This window comes from Barbus barbus (genome assembly GCF_936440315.1).
Source record: "Barbus barbus genome assembly, chromosome: 15".
Lineage (NCBI taxonomy): Eukaryota > Metazoa > Chordata > Actinopteri > Cypriniformes > Cyprinidae > Barbus > Barbus barbus.
This window is the reverse complement of record NC_136743.1, coordinates 18,445,377-18,469,712: the sequence shown is the minus strand read 5'-3', so window position 1 is coordinate 18,469,712 and position 24,336 is coordinate 18,445,377. Positions and strand designations below refer to the sequence as shown.

The window sequence follows — 24,336 nt, the reverse complement described above, 5'->3', positions numbered from 1 at the left end:
AGTGTTATCGCAAGTGCATTTTAACAAAAAATACATGATGTACCAATGATTCAAAATCCTCAAGGGTCTAAGCAGGGTTTAAAGCATCATGTTTAAGGATAAAGCTTATTTTCAATTTATTCTAAAAAGACTATGAGAATCAAATGCCCATGAGTTACAATGAAAGGCCATTAAAGGAAACAGAACACAATATGAAAAGTTGAGGGGATTGTGCGGATGTATGCATTGCGAAAATGTAACAAGAAAAAAAAAAAAAAATGAAAAGATGACTTACAACTGAATTACAAGATACTAGTTCCTTGATGCGAACCATGACTTCCTGTGTGAAGGTCCCTGGCCACAGAACCTGGGACACGAGTCCTTTGGCACAAGCCTCCTGAGCGGTCAACTTCCTCCCACTCAGTAGCATTTCATTAGCCTACATTGACAGTAGAGGAACAAGAAATCAGAATTATAGGGATGCACGATATTGGATTTTTGCTGATAACCAATATGCCGATATTTTTCAACTCATTTTGGCTGATAGCTGATGCTGATATCAGTATATTTCCTTTTTTGGAAACAACACCAAGTCTATCCTGTGCATAGATTATAAAGAAATTATTTTTATGTTGCCATTTTATTTGTAGATTTAACATTTGCAGATGGTTTAAAGCAAAAAAGTTGAAAAATCTATTTGAATTCCTTGTATTTAAGTTTTCATTTAAAAATATAAGTCACACATTTATAAATAAATCTGTATGTATATATATATATATTTAATTTAATTTACAAGTGTCACAAACAACAATAATCATTACGGTCTGGACAGACCTGATACAAGCATACAAGCAATAACAAAAAAGCCGGCCTAAAAAGATGGGTCTTCAGGCGAGAGGAGCTGCATGACAAGGTTTGAGACCACATAGAAGCTGTGTGAGTACAGAAGATGTTCTTAGTGCGAGTAGGAGTGTAGATATGAAGAAGGTCAGATAAGTATTACCGAGTGCCTTGTAAGTAAGAAGGATTTTAAAGTCAATACAGTACTGAACCGTGAGCCAATGCAAGTGTTGTTATATGGGAGAAGTGTGTTCAGTTATAGGAGTTCTGCCAATAATATGTGCAGCTGAATTCTGTACTAACTGAAGTTTATTGAGAAGCTTTGACGGCAGACCATAAAAAAAGAGCCTTGTAATACTCAATACAGGAAGTGACTAAAACGTGAACAAGAATCGATGTGTTCTTTACCAAAAGGGCCAGACGAAATCGATTAATATTACGTATGTGTAATTATGCAGAGCGAATGACACGGTTTATATATGCTTCGAATGATAAAGCACTGTCAAAAATGACACCCAAACGTTTAACCTGTTTAGAAACAGACATTGGAAAGTTATCTATATTCACTAAGGAACATTTAGACTTGGTCAGATTGGTTTTTGAGCCAAGAAGAATTTCAGTCTTACTAATATTTAGTTTAAAAAGATTTGATGTAAACCAGTCTTTAATCTCAGCTACACAATCTGAGAGGATAGACGGAGGAAAAGCAGAGGTGGGTTTGGAGGACTGGGAAAGTTGGGTGTCATCAGCATTATAGTGGAATTGAATACCAAACATCCTAAAACTATTACCAAGAGGTAGAAGATAAGTAATAAATAAAAGAGGACCTAAAACGGAGCCCTTTGGAACCCCAGGAGTAACACATTAAGGCTTTGATGTAAACTGCTTCAGCTGTACAAATGGAGTACGACCCGTTACATAAGATCGAAACCAGCGAAGTCCCATGATTCCAATAGACTCCAATCTGTCCAACAAAATACTGTGCAAGATAGTATCAAATGCTGCACTCAAATAAAGCTAAATAAGAATAGATAGAAGTCCTGAATCAGCAGCTGCCATTAAGTCATTGGAAATCTTAACTAATGCATTCTCAACACTATGATGTGAACGGAAGCCAGATCGAAATTGCTCGTACAGTCTATTATCAGAAAGATGATCCTGCACCTGGGCTGCAACAATCCTTACCAGTATTTTAGAAAGAAATGGGAGATTTGATATAGGGTGAAAATGATCCAAGTTACTCGAATCAGCCCCCGGTTTCTTAGGTATAGGAGTTATCACAGCAGTTTTGAGTGAAGACGGAACAATACCCAACAAGAAAAACAAGCAAAGAGTGTAATGTAGTGGAAATAGTAGAAATTAGAGGTTGGTCAGAACAAATAAAAAGAAAATACTTAATATTATCTTTGTAATTATATGCTTATTGTTTTTATAAATGTGTTTTAATGCATACATGAATATATACCGATCAAGCGTTTAGAATAATCAAGAGTTTTGAAATTTATTGACAGAAATCCTTTATGCTCACAGTGCATCTCTGTGTCGGACAAAGAAAATAATATATTTATGATTTAATGGCAGCAGTGATGATGAGCACAAGTCATTGTTGCCACACTTCTTGTTTCTCATGCCTGCTTCACGCATGGCTACTGGGCAGTGATCAAACGGACAAGGCGGAGCTGTCACAAGCAGAGGTAGTCACTCCATCTTGTCAGTGGATTTCTCTTATCTCGGTTGTTTTGTCGTTAAGCTATGCTGCCATATTACTCCATTAATTGGTACAATAAATACACTTTCAGGCTAATAAAATCTGTACAGGCTCCCTTAATGTTTTCATTGCCTGTTTGATCAGTCATTAATTCCAATGGCCTCTCTATGTAGCAGTTTATACAGATGCCTGACATTTTACAAGTTTCCTTCCTTTACCAGCAAGAGCTACTTTTGTCAGAGTGGTTCTGGTAGTCAATAATGAAGGATATGGAACATTAAAGTTGTTGCTGTTTTATTTACAATGGCAAATCCATCATGGGGGAGAAAATTAATCGAAAACACACATAAAACTCATAAACCTAGATCAACAATTCCTTGATTAGTTCTAAACCTTGCTTATTTGAACCCTTATTTTAGTTACAAGTTTTTATATTTTACAATGTAATTTATTCTTGTGAATGAAAAGCTGAATTTTCCTCAGTAATTACTGCAGTCTTCAGTGTCACATGATCTTTATTAATTATTATTGGTGCTCAATTACTATTAACACAAAATTTGTTTAGTGGTTTAATTTATTAGTAGCACAAAAATGTTAACCAGCACAACTGTTTTTAACACTGATAATAATATTATTATTATTATTATTATTATTATATATATATATATATATATATATATATATATATATATATATATATATATATATATATATATATATATATATATATATATATATATATATATATATATATATATATATATATATATATATATATATATATATATATATATATATACACATATACACACACACACACACACACACTAAAACCAAAAGACAAGTTATTCATGCAGAGGCACACTTCATGTACTCACCGAGGCGACTCCCATGATGAGAGGGAATGTTACAGAGGAGCAGGCGTCTGGGGTTTGGCCAAAGATTGTGTAAGGAGTCTGGAACCAAGCCTTCTCATTGGCCCAGATGACATCACACAGAGGCAAGATAGACGCTCCAAGCCCAATAGCAGGCCCATTCACAGCGGCAATGATGGGCTTCTTGAACTGAATAAATGTGTTGACGAAAGTTCTGAAGACAAAAGAAAACACTTTGGTTTATAGCTACTATTACAAAACATAGTCTACTATTACAAAACATTTCTCTGAAATATGGTGGTGAAATAGCTGTCATAATATTTATATTCTCATCATTTTGTACCTGATTGTCTCCGCCATTTTGATACTTTCTTTTTTCCTATCATCTGTGAGCCGCCTAATAAAATAGATGAAGTCGAGGCCAAAGCAGAAGACATTTCCCACGGCGCTCAGTAGAACAAGTTTACTGTCATCGGCTGCAGCTGTGGCCATGGCACTCTGAACCTCTTTCATTACCTGAAAACAATTTGAGTGACGTTATATCACTTCATAGTGGGGTGAGGGGAATGACCAATATCACAGTGTGAGTAATATCATATATAATAGAAACCTAGTTAAGCTGTGTCTATGTCAGAATGTGGCTAGTCATGTCAATACAAAATGGCTTCCATTCCATGCACCTTTCTGTGACACAGTCTGGAAAGAACACTAAAAATCTGATGCCATACAGTACATGTACACTCACCTAAAGGATTATTAGGAACACCATACTAATACTGTGTTTGACCCCCTTTCGCCTTCAGAACTGCCTTAATTCTACGTGGCATTGATTCAACAAGGTGCTGAAAGCATTCTTTAGAAATGTTGGCCCATATTGATAGGATAGCATCTTGCAGTTGATGGAGATTTGTGGGATGCACATCCAGGGCACGAAGCTCCCGTTCCACCACATCCCAAAGATGCTCTATTGGGTTGAGATCTGGTGACTGTGGGGGCTATTTTAGTACAGTGAACTCATTGTCATGTTCAAGAAACCAATTTGAAATGATTCGAGCTTTGTGACATGGTGCATTATCCTGCTGGAAGTAGCCATCAGAGGATGGGTACATGGTGGTCATAAAGGGATGGACATGGTCAGAAACAATGCTCAGGTAGGCCGTGGCATTTAAACGATGCCCAATTGGCACTAAGGGGCCTAAAGTGTGCCAAAAAACATCCCCCACACCATTACACCACCACCACCAGCCTGCACAGTGGTAACAAGGCATGATGGATCCATGTTCTCATTCTGTTTACGCCAAATTCTGACTCTACCATCTGAATGTCTCAACAGAAATCGAGACTCATCAGACCAGGCAACATTTTTCAGTCCAGTCTTCAACCGTCCAATTTTGGTGAGCTCGGGCAAATTGTAGCCTCTTTTTCCTATTTGTCGTGGAGATGAGTGGTACCCGGTGGGGTCTTCTGCTGTTGTAGCCCATCCGCCTCAAGGTTGTGCGTGTTGTGGCTTCACAAATGCTTTGCTGCATACCTCGGTTGTAACGAGTGGTTATTTCAGTCAAAGTTGCTCTTCTATCAGCTTGAATCAGTCGGCCCATTCTCCTCTGACCTCTAGCATCAACATACTGGATGTTTTTCCCTTTTCACACCATTCTTTGTAAACCCTAGAAATGGTTGTGCGTGAAAATCCCAGTAACTGAGCAGATTGTGAAATACTCAGACCGGCCCGTCTGGCACCAACAACCATGCCACGCTCAAAATTGCTTAAATCACCATTCTTTCCCATTCTGACATTCAGTTTGGAGTTCAGGAGATTGTCTTGACCAGGACCACACCCCTAAATGCATTGAAGCAACTGCCATGTGATTGGTTGATTAGATAATTGCATTAATGAGAAATTGAACAGGTGTTCCTAATAATCCTTTAGGTGAGTGTATATTCTACTGTCATATCATCCAGTCTTAATTCAGAAATTTAGGTTTTTTTAAACCATAAAAAGCAACGAGTGAAATGTCAAGATACTTAAAAATAGTCCAAACTATTTTTGTTCATTTTAAATCAAAAGTCAAATCAACATTTCTAATATGAAATATATTTGTACTCACATCAGGATTCAGCGAGTTGTTCTCAGAGGTCTTGGTAGAAAACAGAATGTGTGTAAAGCCATCTTGTTTCTTAACTACAATGTCCCTGTAGCGGTAAGCACTCTCAGTTTGACGAACACTGAAGCGCAGACGCTTGTCGAAAGTTGCACGGTCCTCAAAACGCCTTTTGCCTGTCAGCCCTGAGCTGCTCATCACTCCTGCCGCACCACTCTGAGTAATGGCCGTTCCATTTGCAGACGAGGCCTCCATGAGGGTAGTCATACCTATGAAACAACATCAAAAGCAAAAATTAATAAATCAAATATGATATAAATCAAATATAGCAATACTATAGCAAGAATCATATAATGAAAAACACCATTTTATTATTTGGTACATAATAAATATATACATTTTTAAAAATACTTTAGCTGTTTTCAACAATAATAAGAACTGTTTCTTGAACACTAAATTGGCATACTGAAATGATTTCTGAAGGATCATGTGACACTGATGATTGGAGTAATGACGCTGAAAAGTAAGCTTTGCCATCAGGAATAAATTAAATTTTAAAATATATTAAAATGTTTTTAAAATTGTAATAATATTTTTTTTAAAAATACTATTTTTAATGTATTTCTGATCAAATAAATGCAGTCTGGGTGAGCATAAGAGACTTCATTCATAAAAACGGGAAAATCTTAGTGAACTGAACTTTTGAAGGGTTGTGTATATTATGGATGAAACATCATGGCCTGAAATTAATTCATTTTAGTGCAAGTCATCTGCATATGCAAGTATCAACACAAATTATTAGTCATTACCAGTAAGACATACTATTACATTTTATAAGTGACATAAATATCAAGATTATTTGATTATTTCCTTATGTTATACAAATCAAGACCATTGTAACAATGTTAATTTTGATGGAAAATAGAACTGTCATATTCAGGATTGCATACGCCTTCTGAATCAACTCTTCTTGAATCCAGTAACTTGATGTTCTGCAGCAACACATTTGCTTTCATTCATCAAGTGCTTGTTTATTAGCGTTTATTGTGTTGTTCTATGACTAGAAACACACAATCCATTAAATTATACGAGTAGGGCTGAAACAAACTAATTTAGTGATGCTTCCAGGCCTGGAACTAAAACCCTCTACTAAACCTCAAAAGAATGTACTGTAAAGTTCTCAGTGTAAGTCGAGAGGACTCTACCTTTCCCATTTAACGTGCGTACGGCAGCGGGGGTAATGGGAATCTGCGGTGGCAGAAGTGCCGTTTGCGTTCTGGGCCTCGTGCCCATACGAGCCCGTTCCTCTCCTTGTACACGCACTGCTCCGGCAGGTTTCTCCAGCAAGGCCACTTCAGGGGGCACAGCATCTGGCTCTTGGCCTCCCTGCTCCAGACTGTGTGCTGCCTCACTGGGAGACTCCTCTGTGTCAGTGCGGCTGTTCATTGGGCTCTTCGGCACTAGGATTTTGATACCAGATTTAGCCAGGTCCATACTACGCCGCAGTGCACTCACAGTGGGAGCAGCTGTCGGTGCTGCCGTCGGAGCTGTGTCAGTGACTGTGCTCATAATGGCAGTGCCGCTGCTACTCACGCCAGCCGATCTCTTACTCTTCTGCTGTTGCGCATCGCTGTTGTGCGGTGAATGCTGTGCTGGCTGAAGCCGTTTTGTGGAGGGTGTGTTTGGGGTGGGCGGAGAGGTCTTCGCTGTGTTAGGACTCACTGAGGACTGCTGAGGCCTGTTGATTTGTTTGCGGGCGTTGATGCTAGTGTTGCCTCCGGCTGTGCTGGGAGAGCTGCGTGTAGAACGGAGTAAAGCTCCATCTTTCTGCTTCTCACTGTGTTGCCGGTTAAATTCATGGATGAACTCGACGCAGCTGGACAGGTGATTCTCCGGCTCCCAGGTGTCTCCCTCAAAGCCGTAGCCTCTCCAGCGGACCAGGTACTCAGTCTTGCCCTTTTTGTTCTTACGTTTGCCTACTATTCTCTCCACCTAAAGAGGAACATGCAGATAAAGTATGGCTTAGTGACATTTATGTAAAATAATAACATGCTGGAGATTAAAAGACTAAATAACAAAAGTTAGTTATGGAGGAAATGGCCATTTCTATCAATACACTTTTACTTTTATTTTATTAATGGAGTGTCTATTCACACTAAGTGCAAATAGCCCGCCTTGTTGGCAAAGGCTATTTACACTAATTATAAACACTACCACTCTTAACTGCACTCAGTTGGACTGAACAAAGGACTGAGCAAAATGGTCATCAAGGAGACGGTGTAGTTTCATGATTATTATATGTTGGTGTGGAGATACGGAGGATGGTCATATAATTTGCAATTAATGGTTTATTGGCTGCGTATCACTTAACCCTCATGTTGTGTGAAGGTCCATGTGTTCAGGATTTTCTTTTTCCCGAGAATGCTAGTTAATGTTATTGCATTAATTAACTAACACTGACTAAATTGTGCTTCATTGTTTTTTATTGCTGAAGAGTGTTGAGCCCTCTTCCCCTGCGTTCTACTTTACAGACGTGAATTTACTTTTCCTTCAGCTTGAGGTTTATTCATTACACTTTTTTTCAGAATCAGAATGAGCTTTATTGGCCAAGTATGTTTACACATACGAGGAATTTGTTGTAGTGACAGAAGCTCCACAGTGCAACGGAGAGACAGCAACAGGACAGGACACAGATAAAGAATAATATACAAATATCCAAATAGGCAATGTACAAAACAGCAAAAACACAATATATAATATAGTCAATTATGTGTGTACAGGTCTGATATGTGCAAATTTGAAATGAAAAAAAAAAATTGATAAAAAAAAAGCAAGCAAGTGTGGTGAATAAATAATAGAGTTGTGTGTTCCGCGTTTTATTGTCAAGTGTTCATGAGATGGATTGCCTGAGGGAAGAAACTGTTCCTGTGTCTGGTCGTTCTGGTGCTCAGAGCTCTGTAGCGTCGACCAGACGGTAACAGTTCAAAGAGGGAGTGTGCTGGATGTTTTTGGTGTGAAAGGGCTTTTACATTTGCTATTATTAGAACTTCTTGTATTAAAAACAATCAAGCCCTGCTTATATTTAAAAAGTAATGTAACACATTACTTTCCATAAAAAGTAGCTAAGTAACGTAATTAATTACTTTTTTTAGTGAGTAACGCAATACTGTAATGCATTACTTTTAAAAGTAACTTTCCCCAACACTGTTCATACGCATATCTTATCACGTCCGACGGTTGTTCTATTCGACCGTAAATCATAAGTGCCCTGCGAAGTGGACATCACCAGATATTCCACCATGATTCCAGTTCAAAGCGAGCATATGTGTTCCATACAAAGGGCATTAAAGTGTGTGAGACGTGAATTTAAATTGTATTTATTTACAGAGGTATGTCATGTCGCACTTCTCTAGTAAGTTTCGTCTGTGTGTGAGCGCAAATCCGTGAATGAATGTTCTGAAGTGAAATAAACTTCAACGGATTTTTCCTGCTCAAGGAGTAGGGAGCAATGAACACTGTGTAGGGAGCATGTCAATCGGAACACAGTTCTTGCACGTAGCTCTCTTCTAACGAGCTGGTTATCTGAATCAGGTGTGTTAACTAAGCGAGACATGCAAAATATGCAGAGCAGGGGGCGCGAGGACTGGGATTGATCGTTTTCAGTCACGTGACTGGCTCGAAGTCCTGGAGGGAAAAACACCCATAGAACTGCACAAGCGTGTCAATTTTTCATCTGTTTCCCAGCCACAAATATTTAGATCACCTCTCAAAAGAATAAAACAGGTATTTCTGAACAAAATGCAAGTTTTGGCCATTTGCAATCCATATTAAGCACCCGCGGCAATATTTCAATCATAAACAGTGCGACAAAACGCTGTAAAAACACTTAAAGTACCGTATTAAAACAGTATTATTAAAAGATCAAATTCAGTATTCACCATATTAATGATGCATAGTTTACACAAGCAAGCCGATGAGGCCGGAATATGAAAGCAGTCCGCTTAACGGTTCAGTGTTTTCCTTCTAATAGTTATCTATGAGAAGCCATTTAATGTGAAACTTTGCACATTGTGTTTATATTCTGGCTTCATCCTCTTGCCTGTACAAAATATACATCAATAAGGTGTCCACTGAATCTCGCCTTTTAATATCTGCGTTTTACTACATTATTACTTGATGCAATCTGATTAAAAATAGCTGGTCAGTGGAGCAAAGCATAATTTTGCCTGCCAGGTGGGCGTTCCTATAAGGGTGTGACGTCACATGAAAACTATCAATTGGGAACCGTGCTGGACTACATCATGTGTCATTCACCGGTGAGAAAACTTTATAACAGAGTTCGTAAAAGTACTACATTACCAGGAAGGAAGATCGGGTTGTTGATGTTTGTCTGCCATTCTCGCTCTGACTGCACAGCGTGCGTGAACGAGCTGATGACGTATCGTGTCTGCGCGAACAGGGTGCGCAGAGGTATGCAAATACATACGTTGACAGGCAGGTAGGAAAGCCAATAAAAATGCTTGGATCGAACGTTTTGATTGGACGAACATTTCTTGGTCCTACACCTTCCACAGAATATATAAATACAGATAAATACATTTAGACCACTTAACTTAATGATTGCTATCAGGATGTGAAGAGACTCAACCAGAATAACAAAAAATGTTTCTGAAGACAATCACCTATTGCACCTTTAATAACCCTCATGTCGTTCCAACAGGGCTTGAAATTGTGACCATTTTGGTCACATATGCCCCTGGAATTTAATCTACGTGAACTCAAAATATATTTGGGAGCATTTGTGCGAGTGCAAATAATTATTGTGGTGTGACCTGTTTTCATTTCTTTGCAAAACCTTCGATAATTACTGCACAGTATGTGCCTGCCGTGAGCTGATGCAGTGACTATTCCACCCTTCTAACCAATATTACATAACCAATTAAACTTCACCTTTACATTCTTAACTTTAATGCAGATTTTAGATTTGTTATATTAGCCGTCAATCACTCCCTGTCACAGACAGTTTCTGCTGGAACTCAGACCTGACCAGTTTCGCTTCAGAAATTTTTTATATATTTTGTTTGTTTTTTTCCCCCAATTTATTTATTTCAACCAATCTCTGTTCCAGATGTGCACAACATGCATTTGCAGTCATTTTCCAAAATGTTATTTGAGTGGAAATATTACATAGTTATTATATTAAACTAACTCTTGCATGCTCCTCCCATTTTCCTCCCTCTTTTGTCCTCCTCCTCCCCCTCCTTCATCAACTGAGGGCACAGAATAAATGATTGACATCTAAATGTCTGACTTAAATTTTTATATTGGATATTTTTTTATCTTATTGGAATCAAAACTAGGAATCGATAAGCAGAATCGGAATCGATAAAATTCAAATGATACCCAACCCTAACAGTGGCTGCAGTTTGTTTTTCCGGGGAAGCAATGAAGTTTCGAATTTCGAAAGCTTGATTGTTCCCTTCATTTCGGTGACAAATGTTTTATAATCAAGGCCCAGTTCAACGGTGGATTTGCACATCGTTTGATACTGAAAGATGGAGCAGTCCCAGTGATAAAGGATCCCAGTCAGGATTCGGAACCGCAGGCGGTAAGTAAAAACGCATTAAATTTCTGTGTTTTGTAAGCAATCACATAAGTGCTTGTGACACTTTAGCTCCGCCCACGGCATGCCTCCAAGAGCTCGGCTGTTTTCGGAGAGAATCATAAAGCTGTATCTTTCTTTTATAAATATGACAAAAGACTTTTTGGAGATATGAAGGATGCAGTCCTACTCTATAGGCCCTAGATCACCTTTATGATGTTGCAAACTAGGGTTGTGACGGTGAGGAAATTTTCCCACCGGTTAATCGACGTGTGACAACACCTGTAATACCAGTATCACCGTGGTGGGGGGTCGTTTTCCTTCTTTTCTTCGCTTTCCTTCGGTTTTAAATAAGCGCCGTGCGCGTTTTACTTTCACTTTCAAATTAGCGGCAATTCGGCGTCAAGCAGTTGTTTGCTTTTAGTTAGTTTGAGTTTTCCCTCTTTCCCTCACTTTTAAATAGTTTGAAAAAGCACCGTGCACATTTTACTCACACTTTTAAATTTGCGGCGGTTCCCTATCAAGCAGTTGTTTGTTTTTAGTTTGTTTGAGTTTTCCCTCTTTCCCTTTGCTTAAATAGCTTATAAAAGCATCGTGCGCATTTTACTTTCACTTTTAAATTAGCAGCAATTCCGCATGTTGCGTGTGCTGAAGCTCCTCCGCGTGAGCGCGATCTGGCTTCTGAATTGCGCATAGAAAAAATGCATCATAGACAAATGTTTGAATATTATTTCACAAAAACAGCTGGCGACATATATATATATATATATATATATATATATATATATATATATATATATATATATATATATATATATATATATAGAGAGAGAGAGAGAGAGAGAGAGAGAGAGAGAGAGAGAGAGAGAGAGAGAGAGAGAGAGAGAGAGAGAGAGAGAGAGAGAGCAACAATAAATGTATGTGTGTTTTCTTAACTTCTCCAATACCGACAGAAGTACCGATAACGTCAGAGCTTATCGATACTCCGGTCTTTCATAATTTAGCCCCGAGACCGATTTAATACCGAGTTTCGGTACCCATCCCTAGTCAGATTAGAGTTTAACTTAAATTGAAGAACTTTGCACATTGAAAAGACCAAACACGCAGGAACCCTTCATCCACCATTGGATACCTTCTTTGGGCCAAATGTGTGGACCTTACAGTGGTGACCAGCCTCCGTGATCTCCCTACTTAGGCGAGTGACGTCTTTCCAGCGCGAATTTCGGTTTGATTCTCACTGACGGAGGACATGAGGTTTGAGCTTCTTCTTCCCTGTCTACAACTGCTGTGGTAAGTTCGTTCCTTTTATTTTTTAGGAGTGTTGAGGGAAAGCTTTTTGCATCTCACATATAGACACATTTTTAGAACGGGTTGACATACCCATTGTTAGACCGGAGACCGTAGAAATCCGGTGGGAGGAGAATTAGCTGGGAAACATGGCTTTTCAGGGACAGTACAGCGGCAGTGCAGATCAGGAGATCATGGAAATTCACGCTGTGCATATAAAAAATATCCTTCTTCATTTAAGTGGTAAAGGATTGAACATTAAATGGAAAAACAACGAAATCATATCCTGGTTTTTGGCCGAAGGAGAAAAATTGACATCTAAATCAAAATATAAAAAAACAACAGCTGCCATCGTCTACTTACTTCGGAAAAACGACCTAGAAACATTAGCCGAAAATGAGCGCACAGTAGCGAGCATCAAAGAAATCGAGAAAGCGCGTTCGGATGAATTGCAAAAGCTTAGAGCACAGGTTGAGGCGTTTACATACGAGAGACAAGGTTGGGCAAGAAAAAGTGAAAACATGGTGAGAATAATAGATGCGCTTCAGACGAAACTCCAAACCGGCAATAATTATATATCGGCTCTTGAGGAATGTTGCGGCAATGTCGGATTTCCAGTGGCCGCAGTTAAGCAAGCAGCACTGGATGAAACTTTTGATCCTAATAAAAACAGCGATAGTGACGATGATGATGTAGCCACATTAGAGAGTAAAACACGGAGAGAAACTCGTAACCGAGCTCCCGTTCAGAGATATGAACAAAGTCAGCGAAGTCCGATTATAACAAGAGCTAACCTTAAACCCAGTGAAAAGCCCTCCACGTCAGCTAGAGTTGCTGTACTCAAAACCATGACAAACGCGAATGATGAAATAACTACGATTAGCCGCCCATTAACATGTGAAGAGTATTCAAGACATATACAGATTTTGGGAATGATGCCCAAAAGAGGGCCATTCCAACCCTACTGGGAAACACTGATGTTACAAGCCACAGTGTACAAATTAGAAACTAGGGACGTATGGCAAATCGCACTATTAACCATTCCGGAAGAACTCCGATCAAAATGAACCCCTCAAATGAAATCTGGAGATGTAGTCAAGCGAAACAATAATGAATCTGATGAGGCTACATATGAAAGATTAAAACTGGTGCTGCTAGACCGGAGAGGACCAACGAGCGCGGATTGGAGCAGGATACTAGAAATTAAACAGGGAAGCAATGAGCCGTTCGAAACATACGCTGAACGTCTGTGGGTGACATACAAAGAACATTCCGGTATAGAAAATGCAAGCCGTGATCACGAACCGTTATTACAACTCATAAAGAACAATGCTGGCACTCCAGTCCAAAATGCATTCTCAAATGGAGTAGATCCAGCTGAAAAAACGTTCAGAATGATAGTAGATTGGGGTTCAAGGATAGAAAACAGATGGAAATCAAAGGCCCTCAATATTGCATCTGCACAGGGGTTAACAGAAGGGAAGAGCACTTCTAACAGAAATGGGGCTGAAAATGTCCACCTCTTGGAAGAGGTGACTTGCTGTGATGACTCTAGAACTTTTAGTTCAGAGAAAGCATGTGCTACTGCTCAAGATAGCGTGCCAGTTTCAGTCCTTAAGGTGATGCAGCACCATAATAGCACAGAGTCATGTACCAGAATGCATGGTGTAAAGGAAGCATTAGGGAGTCATGAAAAACCTCAAACTCCAGGAGAACACAGCAGACAACCGTATGGTGAAGACAGCAGGTTTTGTAGTTCCTGGCTCAAAATAGGCCATACAGAGGAAAAATGTTGGTCATTGGGAAGGGGTAGACCTCCACCTTATTTTCTGAAACATAGGATATCACTTTCTAAAGGTAAAGATCAACTGTTTACATGTAACAAGTCATCCTCATGTAAAACTCTTTGTGAGGTAACTCCATTGTTCATGCAAGGCCTCCAGATACTGACTTCACTTGCTAGTGGGTTAGCAGCTTAATAGCGATGACTTGTAAATATCTAATATGTAAACATCCCAATTTCAATTATCCGGTTTGAATTTTAAAATTTGTAATTGTGCTAAACACAATGTGCGCATGTTACACACATTATAGTTGTTTGTGCTACATGTGCACATAGACTAGTTGAGTTTATTCTTTATAAAACACATGACTGCTTTACTGTAAGTGTACGAAACACTTAGGTTTAAGGTTGAATACATGCTAGACCGTGTGTCTTGTGTAAAATTAGAATAACTGTAATACTGAACTTTCCCAAACTTGTACGAACCTGGAAGGAAGATTTTTGCCACAGAAATACTCATACTTCCATATTGTTTTTTGAAACTCTGGCCATGCTTAGCTTGAGAATCCAACTCTTTTAACAGCGTAAATAACTCTGAATGGACAAAAAGCATTGTACCCCCCCCCCCCCTTTAAGAACACATCACCATATGCAAACCATAGCAATAAATAAATAAATAAATAAATTGTTTAACCAGAACACACTGGGATCTGCATTTGCAATAATCAGTCCCTGTAACATTCAACATTATTGAACCACTTTTTGTGCAGTACGAGTAAAGGGGAAAAAAATTTCACATCTGCTTAAATACAGTGCAGGATTAGAATTAGTTATGTTCTGTCATCGTTTTTCGAACTGTGTTTACCTCTCAAGTTTTGCATTTGATATGGTGGCCGTGGTGCTGTGCTGCATTAGAACTGCAGATTATAATGTAAAGTTACAAGTCCCATTTAACACAAATTTGTTTCTCCACCTGTTAAACATCGTTAAGATGGGCAATTTGAGCGATTATAGGTGCATTTTACCATTAAGGTGCATACCAACCGTGCATACAAGTTAGGATAATATAAGTGAACTATCGAGGTACACAACGCCCGAGCTGTTTTCTACGACGCATGAACTAAACGTCACTTTTTTTGTCAGCAAAGTTTGTTCTATTCAAACTAGACGAACATATGAAACTTCTTAATATGATTTAAGAGACCACGATTCAAACAATTGTTAACCTTGTTCATTTATTACAACTTTTTAGACAGACATTTTTGTCAGCCGAACAACTGATGTGTTTTTTTTAAACATGACAATCAGTTGGACGCACTGTACTCTGTTCCTCACCAGCTCGTTTTCAGTGCCATTTGTTATTTTATTGGCCATTATATATTTTATATATAAGTTTGTTTTACGATTGAAAATTGCTTACTGGTAACAGATTACAAGTAACAGTGAAGGCAAAAAAATGTATTATGCTGTACGAATCGGTCATATTTTACTCATGAACAAAGTGTCTGTAAAAGGGTTGTGTATATTTTTGGGCATAATTGTAATTAGCAAGTACCCAACAATTTCATGTTTACCTCTCTTTGTTGGCTATGACTGAGCACATCACAGTGAGGGTCACCATCCATCTTAATGTTTTAATTATGCTTTTTTTTTTAACTAGGCAGCTCAGATTATTTATGGGTTATGAGGCTATTTTGTAGGAAATGTTGTTGCTTGTGTGTGTGTTAACTTAAAAGTAAATTTAAGCTACATAATTTTTTTATTTTTTTTTTACAGGCACACGTTTGTCTTTGAGTCTGAGACTGGATGAAGGGTAAGTTTTGCATTTCTGTAACAAATAAAGAGTATAAACTCTATCCCCCGGTTTCGCAGACAAGGCTTAAGCCTAGTCCTAGACTAAAATGTAAGTCTGAGCTGTTTCAACTGAAATAAACTTGCATTGACTGATCTTAAAATATATCAGTGCCTTTGTTTTGTCTCAAGATGTACCCCAGTAATGTTTTTTTCTAAGCATGTTTATAAAAGTTACTTAAATGTCCTAATTAAACTATGGCCTAATCCAGGCTTAGTCTAAGCCCTGTTTGTGAAACCGGGCCTATATCTTATAAAGATAAGACAACAATTGAATGACTTTTAAGTTTTTTTTTCCTACATTTCTATCATTAGATCATTAGACAGCTAAGTTCGATCGGTTTCCGGGTCATAAGCTGGAAGATGTAGGAGTGAGGAAACGAGGTCGTGGCAATTGGAGCTGCAGATCCAGTGGCCAGTGAGGTTTGGACTATTAAAGGGATAGTTCACCCAAAAATGAAAATTCTGTAATTAATTACTCACTCACTCTCATGTTGTTCCACACCTGTAAGACCTCAGTTCATCTTCAGAACACAAACAAAAATATTTTTGATGGAAACAGAGGGCTTTCTGTCCCCCCACTGGCAACAATGCAACTACCCCATTCAAGGTCCATAATGATAGGAAAAATATCATTAAAGTAATCTATGTGACTCCAGTGGTTTAACCTCAGTTTTATGAAGCAACCTAAGTGTTTTGTTTGAGCAAAAAGCATACTTTACCACTTTATTTTCTAAAAATATTGATCTGCAACACACGCTCACAAGAGCATCATGATACATGTGTGTTGTGTTAAAGCTTTGAATTATATTTTATTGTAAATAAAGTGGTAAATATTTGTTTTTTTTTGCACAAACAAAGCACTCACGTTGCTTCGTAAAATTGAGGTTAAATCACAGGAGTCACATGGATTACTTAAATGATGTCTTTCCTACCGTTCTGGACCTTGAATGTGTTAGTTGTGTTGCTGCCAATGGAGGGTCAGAAAGCTCTCAGATTTAAACAAAAATATCCTCATTTGTGTTCTGAAGATGAACGAAGGTCTTATGGGTTTGAAATTATATGAGGGTGAGTAATCGATGACAGAATTTTAATTTTTGGTTGAACAAATCCTTTATAACATTGTACGTGTATTTACACACAGTTTTTGTTTTGTCTGTTGCCACCTCATCGCGTTCATTTATAGTAATCAGAAAGCCAAACCTCTGTCACACCTCATCAACAATCTACCCTGCCACTGCCGCCATCATGTTTGCTACTATTTATTAACTTGGAGAAATGTTTTCTGCCATAGCACTTGTAAAGTGCGGTCATACAGCTTCAGCAGCCCTGTTTAAAACGTGTATCTCGATTTGTTTAACATCTCAATCAACTTGAATCACATAATTGCATCGATATTCAACCGACTTGGAGTACATTGTTACATCCCTGTTACTCACAAAAGCGGCATAGGGAAACTTTAAACCAGAGGTGTCTAAACTTGGGTCTTGGATGGCCACATTCCTGCAGAATTTAGCTACAACTTGCCTCAACTTACCTCCCTGGAAGTTTCTGGTATGCCTAGTAAGACATTAGTTAACTGATTCAGATGCGTTTAATTAAGGAGGGAGCTAAACAATGCAGGACAATGACCCTCAGAGCAGAATTCGATACCCCTGCTTTAAACCATTCACTTTTTTTTTGTTATTCAAAATACTGAATGTGTTTCAAAGTATTTGTGTAATTTGAAGTTGGTCAGTGTGTAATGTATATAGAATAACCAACTGTTAGTAATTTTTACTCTGTTATTTTCAGATTTTAAAGGCTCATGGTGAGACACTTCATACACACAAGAAGGGCACGCAAGCTGGCCTCCTAATACGAAGACTACGATGGCGCAATGCAGGACCTTTCTCCTTTCAACGTGTAAGAAAAAACGGACTGTTATGGACATTTGTGTGTTTTTTTCTTCAAGCTTGTCTCAGTGGTTGTTTCCCATGAGGTATGAGTATATTTTCAGCTTTGTATGACAGTTCTTTGGCATTCACACATTAGCATGCACAGGCAGGTTGTGTACTGTTCTTAATATTAAAAACCTGTTTATAAATTATTTTGTTTTTTTTAATGTTTCAAACAAATGTAGTGTATTTTGTTTATCTGTATCTAAAATAAAGTTTACATTATCATAACTAGAAAATTAATGTTAAAACTTTTTTGAACTTAAGTTGAAACAGCAAATATTGTGAACTCAAATGAACTTCAATAAAGCAATTCAGCGTAGGCAAGATTTAAAATGGTGAGTTGAAATGACTTGTACTTTTAAGTTGATTTAACTTTAAATTTAAGGCAGCGTTTTTGTGGTTAAAGTCGGCATGAAACAGAAGTTGCGATTGTCTTTTCTTCTCTACTGTGACGTATATCCGAGTGAAATGGCATCTGAGATGAGAGGGAGGGACTTGAGGAATTGATTGGATCCTTGGAAGTTGGGGGCGTTACTAACAAAAAGGAGGCAGATCTGAAATGATGTTTTATTAACAAAGTTCGGGAGGAGCACGTCAGATACATAGCCTAATTAAACACAAGTAGCACACAATCAAGTCAATCAACACACGGATATAAATACAGCTGACATACCTCCAATAGGGCTGGCTATTTTTAGGCACCGACCGAATTGCCTCGATACCACAGAGTATTGAAAAACGTCTTGTCGTTCGGTACCAAATTTCGATACCTAAGGGGTTAATCTCATTAACGTCAGTGAGCCAATAAGCCTGCAGCACTAGGTGTGTTTGATCTATCAGCACCGACCGCGTCACTTCTAGTCAGTGTTTGACATCCGCGAGAGCAATTCGAAAGCGTACGGAGCAGTCTGCTCTCTATATCGCGCAGTTTCGCTTACTTGACACAGACTGAAGCTCGCGTGACATTTCAGCGTCTGCCGCCTCACTAAATGAGGACATAAACACATGAACAACAGCTCTAGAACTGCTCTGAGAATCACTTCATGAGCATTTTACCGTTTGATTTGAGTAAAACGTGCGTCATATCATATACACACAGAACTGTAAAGGTATTCCCGGAAACCCGTCAAAATAAAAGTTCGGATTAACTTGGAAGAGACTGCGGCAGAAATATATTAATATTGTTCAGCAGAGTGTACATACTGCTACAACTAGGCTACTATTAAAATTATTAAAACTTATTTTTTTAATTAATGATCACACAACAGTTCTTCCATGTTTTAATTTTAATAGTAACATTTTGTTTGACAAAATAAATAAAGTTTTATTTTCAATAATTTAAAAGAAAAATGAAATTAATGTTTTATGCCTTCATTTGAAAACCAGATACAGAACACAGAATTTCTGAAAACATTTCATAAGGCTGTTTTAAGAATAAATTTGAATAAACTAAGTAGTTTTTATGCATTCAAATAATTAGACATACTACAACATAGAATTTAATAACAATAAAACATATTGTGAAAGAAAATAAAACATCCACTTATGAAAGTGGATAAAGATTTTAAATTTCTTGAAGTCTTTAACAACCAGAATAAATGAATAGAAATGATGATTCTGTCTGAGCTATGCGTTTTAAAACGAGCACGCACTAGTGTAAACTGAAAACTATTTGAGCTTTATTAAAATTATTTGCACTGATTAATTGTGTTGGCTATATTTTGTTCCTTTGTGCAGTGGCTCAGGAGATGAGTCTTTGAGTCTGTATACATGTCAACAAGCTGAAAAAAATAAAACCAAAGTTTTTTGGGATAATGTAATCTTGTTAAAACGGTTTTCATAAAATTGGTATCGGAAAAAGTATCGTTCAGGAACTGGTATCGAACTCAAGGTATCGGTATCGATATTGAACATTTTTGAACGATACCCAGCCCTAACCTCCACCCATTCGACGGTCTATCAGCATCCCTCCACCACCCCTTCTCCACCAATATCACTAAGTTCTCACCACACCATGGGGGATACTCTGGGTTCGGGCCATTCCCGAGCTTGGAGCTCTTCCCCAGGTCAGCACGCCAACTACATATTACCATACTCGCAAATACGCATTGCATAACTCGTGCTAAATATATGTAAGTGTGAACTCGTGAAATGCCAGTTTGCAGTTAGTGGTGGGGGATTTCTCGCCACTGGATTCACCGCCGACACCCAAGCATGAATTAATATTTTATTTATTAGGGATGATGACCACAATCAACGGCACAAAACATGTCTAAACAGCGTGCCCGAGAGAGAGAGGGAGAGAGAGAGATACAGCATGAATGACCTCCATCAGGTTAAGTCATATATTCATGAAACAAATTAGTTTGCGATGTCCTAAGAGTAATGTTGTCATAATATCCTAATATCTTTTCAATGTTTAAGGGTAACGTACACCCTCATGACTGGTGTCAGTGCTATAAAGTGAAGCATCAGCTTTAGCTTTTCCCCGTCGTTTATCCCAGCGTTTACCCCTCACATCACTAGCTCCGCCCTCGCACCATTACTCGTGACCGGAAGAGTAGAGGAGTCATTTTGAGGAGGAGGGGAGGTTAACATTTTTTGATTAAAGATTACGAGGGCACATGAATTAAAAAAAAATAATGAAGTGCACAGATAAATTATTTATAATAAACACTACAGTATTCCATCAAAAAATAAGAATAGTCAGTTTTGATTTCATGCCGACTTTAAGGCTAGAAGGGGTACAGCTGCGATACTGGGTATGCGCACATCAATAGGCCTATAGCATCATTTCTGTCACGCTGAACAACAATAATTACTGTACTTGCATTATTGTAAGGGGTAGGTTTAGGGTTGGGGTATGCGTAGACATTGTTAAAACACAATCTAATAGGTAGGAAATTTAATTTATTGTTGTTGTTTTTTTTCAGCCATAGCCGTATCCCTTCTAGGCAAGTTGTGTTGTTCTGTACTTATGAGTACAGACAAATAATGTCTTTTAAACAGCAGAGACAAAGACTTCTTTACACTATTGACTGAATGTGAAGAAAGATTCATTCAGGTTTTAATTAGTTCTGGATGAAATGTGTTATTAAAAACCCTCCTCATAAGAACTATTCGGTTAACAGTTTGAAAAAGACTTCAGCTCTCTTATGGATTTAAAACAATACTGAATTACTTCCCATCAACAAGAAACATCAATCCTGTTTCAAAAGCCAAACAATAATAAAAAAAAGGCTCATTTTTTTTCTCAATCTCAAATAAAAGCACTAATGAATGCTTATACAAAAAGTCCAAAATATAGCATGTTGGCTTACTAACTTTGGAGAAAACGTGCATTTTTACTATGCTGCATTATATTTTTGTGTTGGGGGCTATTACTGTTTACTGGATGTAAAAATGTGACATTGCTGAGCGCTGCCACAGCTAAAACTCCTATTCCCAAAAGATTCAAGCTGCTTGAGGAATTCTGTGTAATTACAGAAACCGCTGCAGGGCTTTTACTGTTATAATCAGGGGTGCACATAAGTGGTCCGCAGGTCCGCATGCGCGACCAAAATTAAAAATGTGCTGTGTAAATAAATTCTGACAGCGCATTTGCGTACAGACATGGATGACAGCTGTTAATGCACAATTACCATTTTAGATCTACAAACTATACTGTATATGATTTCTATTCAAACTGAAAGCATAATCTAGGCTAGCCGCTGCCGTTTTCAAAGCAAAACTGTGACATTTCATTCACTGATGCTCTTCAATCAGCACCTCTAAACCCGGAAGCTCATATACTTACTTGCCTTTCTGACCCCCGCCAGATTATTACCCCCCTAGTATTGGTAGATTTAGGGTTAGGTGTGGGGGAGGGGTTAGGATTAGGCAATCAAGTAGCGATTTCAACGAGGGGGGTAATAATTTGGCAGGGAGTCGAAAATAGGCACAACACCGGCAACCCGCCAAAATAAAAGCTAGCTGATTTTACATTTGAAAATTACGAAAATTTAAATAATAATAATACATGCCAAAATATTAGCATTTTTTAAAATGTTTACTATAAAATAATTTGTATGTAATACTCCCTTTTTATTTAAAAATAAAATATTATTATCAAACTTGATTGATTTTTATTTATTTTTTTACTAAATAAAGTGCAATAAAATTTTATAGTTATATTTTATGGGTCACACTACATGCCGTGGCCTGTGTGAGGACCAAACCAAATCTCCAGGTTCTCATATGAGAACCAGGTTGAAAAACGTTATTATAATTAGAGATTGACCGATATATCGATTTACCGATATTTTCCCGATATTTAAGCATTTTTCCATAATCGAATATCGGTTTTGTAATATCGGATTCCCCGATAAACACCGCCATCTTGTGGACGTTTTCAGAATTGCGCGCAGGATCGCAATTGCAGCGCATCTGAGGGGAGACGAGACAGCAAGGCGTGCAGGTACTTGATTTGCTGTAGTTAGTAAACTATTTAATATTACAGGCATTAATGCACAAATTAGATGTATTACATAAATGCCTGATATATAGTTTAAATGCAACTTGGCTCTAAGAAATATGATAAATAAGATACTCTGTCAAGCCCTGTCTCTATAAAGATAGGCTATAACTTTGCCTGAAATAACACAGCCATGAATTAGCACATGGTGGAAATAAAAGCGCTGAATTTAATTCTCTCTGTGGTCTATTAGTCTCGTGAAGTCGGAGTCACATAGATAATCCGTCAAGTCCTCTCCCAATAAAGACGTAACTTTGCATGAATTAAATAATACAGCCATGAATGATTGCATGTTGGAAAGAAAAGCATTGAATGTAATTCTCTCTCTGTTGTCTATATGCTCATCATTAGTCTCGTGAAGCCGCTTTCATATTGCAGTTCACTCAGCGGGTTGATGCTCAAGAAATGCTCCAGCTCGGACACCGCATGTAACTTTTAACAAGATTCACTTTTTTGAAGCACCCTAAATTGTATTAACACTTACTATATAACCATTATTTAGTTTATAAACATCTAAATTAATACAACTCTATGGAAATAGGCCTGTCGCAATAGTCGATAAATCGATTAATCGCACGATAAAAAAAAATGACCTCGATAATTTTTCCGGCCGCGATAATTTCATTTGCATACTTGTTTGTTATCCGCGACTGAATGACAACTCTCGTTTCCTTAGCGTAGTAGAAGTGAACCCTCTTGTCAGTTGCATTGTCTTTTGTGTGGGGAGGCGGCGCTTGTCAGTCACATGGACTTTGTGTGGGAAGGCGGGAGTGCTTGAGGCGACTGCAGAGAAGAGCGAAAAGACGAGACGCAAGTTGTGGCATGGAACTGGTTTCAAAGCCAAACGCGACAGCTGCAGTGTGGGAGCACTTCGGATTCAAACTGAATGACCGTGGTGAACCACTTAACCTGAGCGAGCCGGTATGTCGCATTTGTTTTAAAACAGTATCGACTAAAACCGGTAACACAACAAACATGCACATGCACCTAAAAAACACTTTTATTGTTTTTGGTTGTTTTGTTCATTGTTATTGTGGATATTTAAAATGTTTTCCATTTTCAGTGTTAAATAGTCTTTGGAAATAAACGTTTATTGAATTTTGAAAGGTGTATGTGCATTATTATGCCATTATCATTATTCTAGATGAAAATGGTCTCAGATCGACAATATTATCGTTTATCGCGATAATTTCTTGGACAATTTATCGTCCAGCAAAATTTGTTATCGTGACAGGCCTATATGGAAATTAATTATTTATTATCTCCGCGATCGATCGCAGTTTGAGTAGCCTATAGTTCTGTGTAAATGCATAGATAAACCGGGCTGTCAGCAGCATAATTTAGAGCATGCCAGTTGAGAAATGCAATAAAATACAATGCTTGTTATATTCCAATATTCCAGAGAATATTATTCTGTGAATTAACATTATCCAGTGAATTATTCTTCACTCTTTATCCTATTAAACAGCTTATAAACCTACTAAAACTGTAGTTAAAAATGAAGTTGATATGACTCCTTTCCTTTATTTTCTCCATTTGAAAACATTAGACTTTCTATGTTCATTTTGCTTACTGCTAATATTAGTGTTGCTGCTAAAGCTTTTTATAAATAAAATGTTTTTTATTGTTGTAATATGAAGATTAAATTGAACATGACAGGGCTCTAGACTGTGACCAAAATGGTAATTGTTTGCGAGTTAAAATTTGACGTGGTCGCATTTGTAGGAGTGCCAGGTCTGCGCTACTCCTAAGCGTCTGCTTCATACAGCGCGCGCTGCCAGCCGCAGCACATTATAGCAGGAGTCAGATTTCACTGATCACGTGAAGAGAGGTGCTTTCAGCCGAGCGCTTAGTGGGTA

At 38.0% G+C, this 24,336-nt stretch overlaps 1 protein-coding gene across 1 annotated transcript in view; it reads right to left on the bottom strand.

The window, feature by feature from the left end:
* LOC306881035 (chromodomain Y-like protein) overlaps positions 1–24,336 on the bottom strand; it is a 32,862-nt gene that overhangs the window by 2,590 nt on the left and 5,936 nt on the right. Inside the window, exons 2-6 of the mRNA XM_079434916.1 lie at positions 6,707–7,493; positions 5,508–5,770; positions 3,746–3,918; positions 3,406–3,616; positions 275–418 (exon numbers count right to left, since the gene is read on the bottom strand). Coding sequence (XP_079291042.1) covers positions 275–418; positions 3,406–3,616; positions 3,746–3,918; positions 5,508–5,770; positions 6,707–7,493 — 1,578 coding nt within the window. The remainder of the gene's footprint in view (positions 1–274; positions 419–3,405; positions 3,617–3,745; positions 3,919–5,507; positions 5,771–6,706; positions 7,494–24,336) is intronic.